Source organism: Notolepis coatsorum (assembly GCF_963971535.1).
Source record: "Notolepis coatsorum genome assembly, chromosome: 2".
NCBI classification, from domain to species: Eukaryota; Metazoa; Chordata; class Actinopteri; order Aulopiformes; family Paralepididae; genus Notolepis; species Notolepis coatsorum.
Window position 1 is genome coordinate 57,613,585 of NC_140166.1, and position 6,000 is coordinate 57,619,584.

The window sequence follows — 6,000 nt, forward strand, 5'->3', positions numbered from 1 at the left end:
CTTAATTTCCGATAACCGATACCGATATATGCGGGGTTTCCCCCCCAATAAAAACGAAATAATTTCAGGTAATTAACATTACATCTCTCGTCATGGAATTAACATAACATTATGCATACTTTTCACAATAAATAAAATAAGAATTTGTTCTTACTTGCTTGCTTGGGTAAATAAAGGTTAAATACATTTTTATTTAATGGATACCGACAATTTTAGATTTTTACATTTTAATGCCAATATCGGACATCCCTAAGCTTAACCCTTTCACTACCACACTACAGAAAGTTAACCCTGTGTAGTGTGGTAGTGAAAGGGTTAACCCTTTGTTGTGTGGCAGTGAAAGGGCTAACCCTTTGTAGTGTGGCAGTGAAAGGGTTACCCTTATGTAGTGTGGCAGTGAAAGGGTTAACCATTTGGTAGTGTGGCAGTGAAAGGGTCAATGAATGATTTCCCAACCTTAGGATCAGGACCCTAATGGGGTCCTTCAGAAAAACATCAAACCAATCTAACACTTTTTTTTTAAAACCAAAAAAAACAAGCCTAGTTAACACTTTGATTGCCTAAGGTTAAATTCATGATATACCATCCCTTGCCAGCTCTATTTGTCTATGGAGAAGTTCCCCTTCTTTGCAGGGCTATAACTTTTTTAATTCTATTGCTAGATTGCCATTATTAGGGCCCATTCAAGGTCCTATATGTATTGTTCATTGTGTAGCAACGTTAAACTTTTTCATTCACATATTCATAGTAAAATATGGTCTAAAGTATAAGTATGTTTTCATCTCTTTCTGCAGCTTTCTCCAGAACGTGATTTATAGCCCCAAATGCATTTATATTGATGATGAAATACAGTTTGGTAGGAATCTGTGCGAGATCAAAAATTTCAATTGGACGTACTTCTAGAAGTTTCTACGTATCATCTGATGCTGACCGGATGGGCGGGGGAACGTTTATAATTCCGTGGGCAGCGTTATATCATTCATCTAGTGTGGGTGATATGATCATCGGAGCAGTTTATATCGAACACGTTAAAAAATAACGCTGAATCTTACCGTATCTTCCTCGCGTCGTTGGACGATGAGCGTGGAACTGAAATATTCCTATTATGGGATGTAGAAATACGCGATCTATTTACAGGTTGTATAATAGTATATACGTCCAAATCATGTTGTTTATCGAGTTATTGGCAACGGATCGCTATGTATTGTGTCGAGATCGAGTCCCGGGACCTATAGAGAGTGCCCGGAAGTAATATGGACGATCAGCACTTCATCCACATGACTTCCTGTTTGGCGCTTCTGCCGATCGGCCACCAGATGGCGCTCTTGAACCGCTAGAGAATTGAGAGGAGCTCAGAACTGTGTGTGAAGGCTGCAGAGGGGAAATATCATTCCGATCACAGATTTTTGAAATATTGATATTAAAGACGAGTTACGGCGTCCTCGGCAACTTGAGCATGGCGGGGAAGGACGCCTAAACACGTTTTCGGCACTTAAAGTGTTAAGTCTAGTTAAGCCGGACTAGTCTAGTTAAGCCGGACCCGGCCACGACATTCTTACATTAGGGTTAGGGTTACACATCTGTGGTTCGCGCCCCATATCAAAACGACCGGCTTGCCTATGGCAACAGCGCTATTCAAACTCGGAAAGTTTCACCGCACCGTTTGGCTACGAATCTACTTTAAGCGGGAACATTTCGGTCCCATTGGAAATGCATTGCAAGTTAGAGTGCGGTAGCTGAAATAATCTTTTTCCACCACCTTGGGTAAATTGCGAGAGTGATCTCAATTTTGGACGTAGAAAAAAAACAAACGCATCAAAACGATGACACGGCTGTCAGCTCGCTCACAAAAGAAAAATAAATGGAATTGGACAGATGTGTTAACACATATGCGTGTTCCGGTCAGTCGTGTCGGGGACATTTGCTGTTGTAGGCCGGCCCGGTCCGGGTGCCACACACACGGGTGTTTTTGGTTCCTGCAGAAGCTGCTGTGAAGCGTCTGTAAACTTGATCAGGTTGTAAGTTGTTATGGAGAAGCTTGCTGTCTCTGTTCTCCTGAGGAATCTTTTATTTTATAATTTTTTTTTTAATAACCAGGCAGGTCAATTAAGAACATTCGTATTCAAAATGACAGCCTGGCGAGAGGACAAGAAGGAATGAGAACGTTTCCACATCCATATATTTTTATGTTGGGGTCGGATATCGTCTGACTTCAGGAGGAGGTCACCTGCCGGAGGAGGTTGGAACCCCTAGTTTTACCGTCTATAAGAAGGGCTTTGATGTTGATGTAAGAAATGTTAATTGTATCAAATGCTTTTTTATTTTATTTTAGAGGGACTTGATCGACAGTGAACCTGTTCAGTCAAGGTGTGTTTGGATTCATAACGGCCATAAACATGATGCTTACTAATGACAACCATAATGCATGGCAGATAATCCATCTCTGTGTGAAGTGCTTCTTCTAATCTAACGGCATCATCATCACCTGGACCACCGCACAGCACTTAACCTCCAGTCCCCCCTCCTGAGCTGCTCACTGGCCGCTCTCCCCGTGGCTTCAGAGACGGTGTTTCCCCTCCAAGGGTAACGGGGAAATTAATAGAAAAGAGACGGATGATTAAAACGCACATCAAACAACCAAATAGAATTACAAAGGGCATACATGAAGCAGAACAGTCAAAGTACAGTTAAAAGGCTGCAGGTGACAGACAGTTGCAGGTGTGTGTGTAAACAACTCTGCGATGGAGTCCTTAAAAGTAGTGAGGGGGGATCAATTTGTCCATTTTCAAAATCTTTTGCATCCCGTTCCAACTGCTGGGAGCAGCACATTGGAAGGAGGACTGACCGAAGTGTTAACACGGGGAACATCTAGCCAGATATGGTGAGCAGCTCTGGTGTTATAGGGAGTAGATGACAATATTAACAAGTGTATCAAATGAGGAGGGGTCAGACCAAGGAAGGTTTTGTATACGGCGGTGTAGTGGTTAACACTGTCGCCTCACAGCTAGAAGGTCTTTGGTTCGATTCCCGCTTGGGGACCGTGTTGCCAGGTACCCAGGTGGGGTATCTCCCGGGCCTTTCTGTGAGTTTGCATGTTCTCCCCGTGCTCGCAAGGGTTTCCCCTCCCGATAAGATAAACCCAATGGAAAAACATGCACAACGGATCGCTAAAGCTGTTGCGTCCCTACTGACCGGAGCACTTGGAGACTCGGGGCTAGATCCACAAAGAATGGATTGCACGGAGCAAGTTGCACCCTTACTTACAATTCATTATGAATTGAAAATGGGGGACCCTGATGTAAACAAGACGGAAGTCTTTCTCTGGCCTGCATCCCCTTAACAATTGTGTGTATTGAGCCGTACTGTATTGTACCCATTCTGCAATCTGTTAATAACATGTTCATTCAATCAATCAATCTGCGCAGTGATTGATTGAATGAAAACCACCACAACAACCACCACAATATCAGACAGACCACCACAATATCAGACAGACCACAATATCAGACAGACCACCACAATATCAGACAGACCACCACAATATCAGACTGACTACAATATCAGGCAGACCACCACAATATCAGACGGACCACAATATCAGACAGACCACCACAATATCAGACAGACCACCACAATAGCAGACAGACCACAATATCAGACAGACCACCACAATATCAGACAGACCACCACAATATCAGACAGACCACAATATCAGACAGACCACCACAATATCAGACAGACCACAATATCAGACAGACCACCACAATATCAGACAGACCACCACAATATCAGACAGACCACCACAATATCAGACGGACCACAATATCAGGCAGACCACCACAAACTGCCTTGTGTTTGTCCAAAGAAAGCAACAGTTGTGATTGGAGGATCCAGAAAAGAGGGCGGGGTTTGAGCTGGGTCCATTGCAGACTCTTGGCAGCAGTGTTTTCTCACGCGTGTCTGTCCTCCCTCACAGCGAGACCTCTCCAAAGACTCCAACACCAAGAGCAAGCCAGGCACCCTGAACTCCACCTGTGACCCCGCGCCCTGACCATCATCCAGTCCAGGCCACCATGATGACCTATGACCCCTGCTCTTGTTACAACCATCCAGTCAAACCTGAACACATAACTACCTTCCTCCTGCCCCAGAGTGTTTCTATGTAAATGAAGGTTGTAATATATTGAGCATGGAAAACGAGGTGTTTGAATCATACATGCTCGTAGCGTATTGCATGCTTGTATCGTATTCTAACTAACACTATATATATTTTTTTTGCTGTCACAATGGCGCGGAGTAGTAAGCATATGGATTGTATGAAAGGTGTATTTTTTTGTCTGCATCTTGTGCAGTGTAGGCTGCGTACTTTTAAAGAAAGGAGAAGGATTTGGAAGTTGTGTTACCGACGGTCTCCTTATTCAAGGGTCATGGGCTAAATGTATAACGAGTATTTCTTTTGCACTTTCTATGATTTGTATTGTGATTTATAGTTTACTTTACATTCATACTATGTTCAATCCATTTTCTTCTCACACTTTTATATACATGTATGTTTTGTCACCATCTGTAAATAAATATATATATATTATACATCCTATGCTACAGTAACCTGTTAATGTGGCTGATTGAGCTCCAAACTAGACAGCAGAGGACGTACAATAGATACATAACCAGTACAGTACAGAGAGAGACTGAGGCAGACGCACAGAGAGGGATATGATCAGAACAAATGACTTATGAGGTTTTTTCCCCCAACACGATTGAGTCATTTGGCCGGTATGAAGTCAAGCAGACAAAAGACCACTACTGAATTGCTATAACGAGCATGAAATATAGTATTGGTACAATGATGTAATATTGGTATTTAAGATAAGATAACATATTCCTTTATTGATCCCCTTGGGGAAATTCAGGTTTTTATAACATTTGTTGGGGGTGGGAATCGCCAGAGACCTCGCGATACGATACTATCGCGATACTTGAGCCGCGAACTCGATATATCGTGAATATTGCGATTTAAAAAAAATAAAATAAAAAATGTAATCAATTCTTTTTTTTTTTTTTTACTGCAAAGTAAAACTGTCAGCATGTTTTATCTAATAAAATAAAGTTCAGTCTGTTCATCTCACTTCAATAATTTTTATGGCAGAACATGGTATTTTCTCAAGCAGACGGATGTCAACACTGTAATCTGTGTTGCGTGTACCTGACAAACTGAACTGTTTGTATTACAGTCATATTCCAACTTAACTGAATGCACACGTGTGTGTGTGTGTGTGGACTACTGTACTATTACAGGTATTGAAATGAACAATGCAACTGTTATACAATTTTTTTTTATGAATAATTAAATATCGATACTTGGCGTCCCTGTATCGATACAGTATCGCCACGCAAAGTATCGCGATACTACTACGTATCGATTTTTTCCCCCACCCCTAACATTTGTACATGTTATTGGGACACAGATAAAATTGGTCTTTAAGTTAAGTTTATTTGCATCCCCGTTAGCTGTTACAAATGGCAACAGCTCCTCTTCCTGGTTTTCACACAAAACAATAAATACAAACAAACTACATAATAAAAAATAAAACCAACAATAACAAACGTAAGAAACTATACATAACATAATAAAACTTTCTTTACAGGAATAATTTGGATTTCAACATCAAAACATTCCTGATATAACTTACATCAACAACAACCTATTTCTTCCCTGTTGCTGCTAAATACCGACCAGATCTTGTCACAATAAATTAAAATTCACTTAATATCACAGTGAAAGCTTAGAAAATATTTTCAAATGGTTTAAACTAAGTTCATGTTTGTTTTTATTTATGTTTATAAACTGTCACTGGTGTATTAATATAAAATAAAACAACAGATTGATTGAAAATTGTATTACCAGATTGCAGAATGGGTACAATACAGTACAGCTCAATACATACAATTTGTTAAGGGGATGCAGACCAGAGAAAGACTTTCGTCTTGTTTACATCA

At 40.9% G+C, this 6,000-nt stretch overlaps 1 protein-coding gene across 2 annotated transcripts in view; it reads left to right on the forward strand.

The window, feature by feature from the left end:
• Positions 1 to 5,023, forward strand: part of LOC311246558 (protein regulator of cytokinesis 1-like) — a 54,443-nt gene extending 49,420 nt beyond the window's left edge. Inside the window, exons 14-15 of one of the 2 annotated variants that reach the window (XM_084336707.1) lie at positions 2,333 to 2,367; positions 3,977 to 5,023. In XM_084336707.1, coding sequence (XP_084192833.1) covers positions 2,333 to 2,367; positions 3,977 to 4,025 — 84 coding nt within the window. In that variant the 3' untranslated portion in view covers positions 4,026 to 5,023. The remainder of the gene's footprint in view (positions 1 to 2,332; positions 2,368 to 3,976) is intronic. The other variant, XM_084336708.1, reaches the window with a different exon arrangement.
• Positions 5,024 to 6,000: the final 977 nt, after the last annotated feature.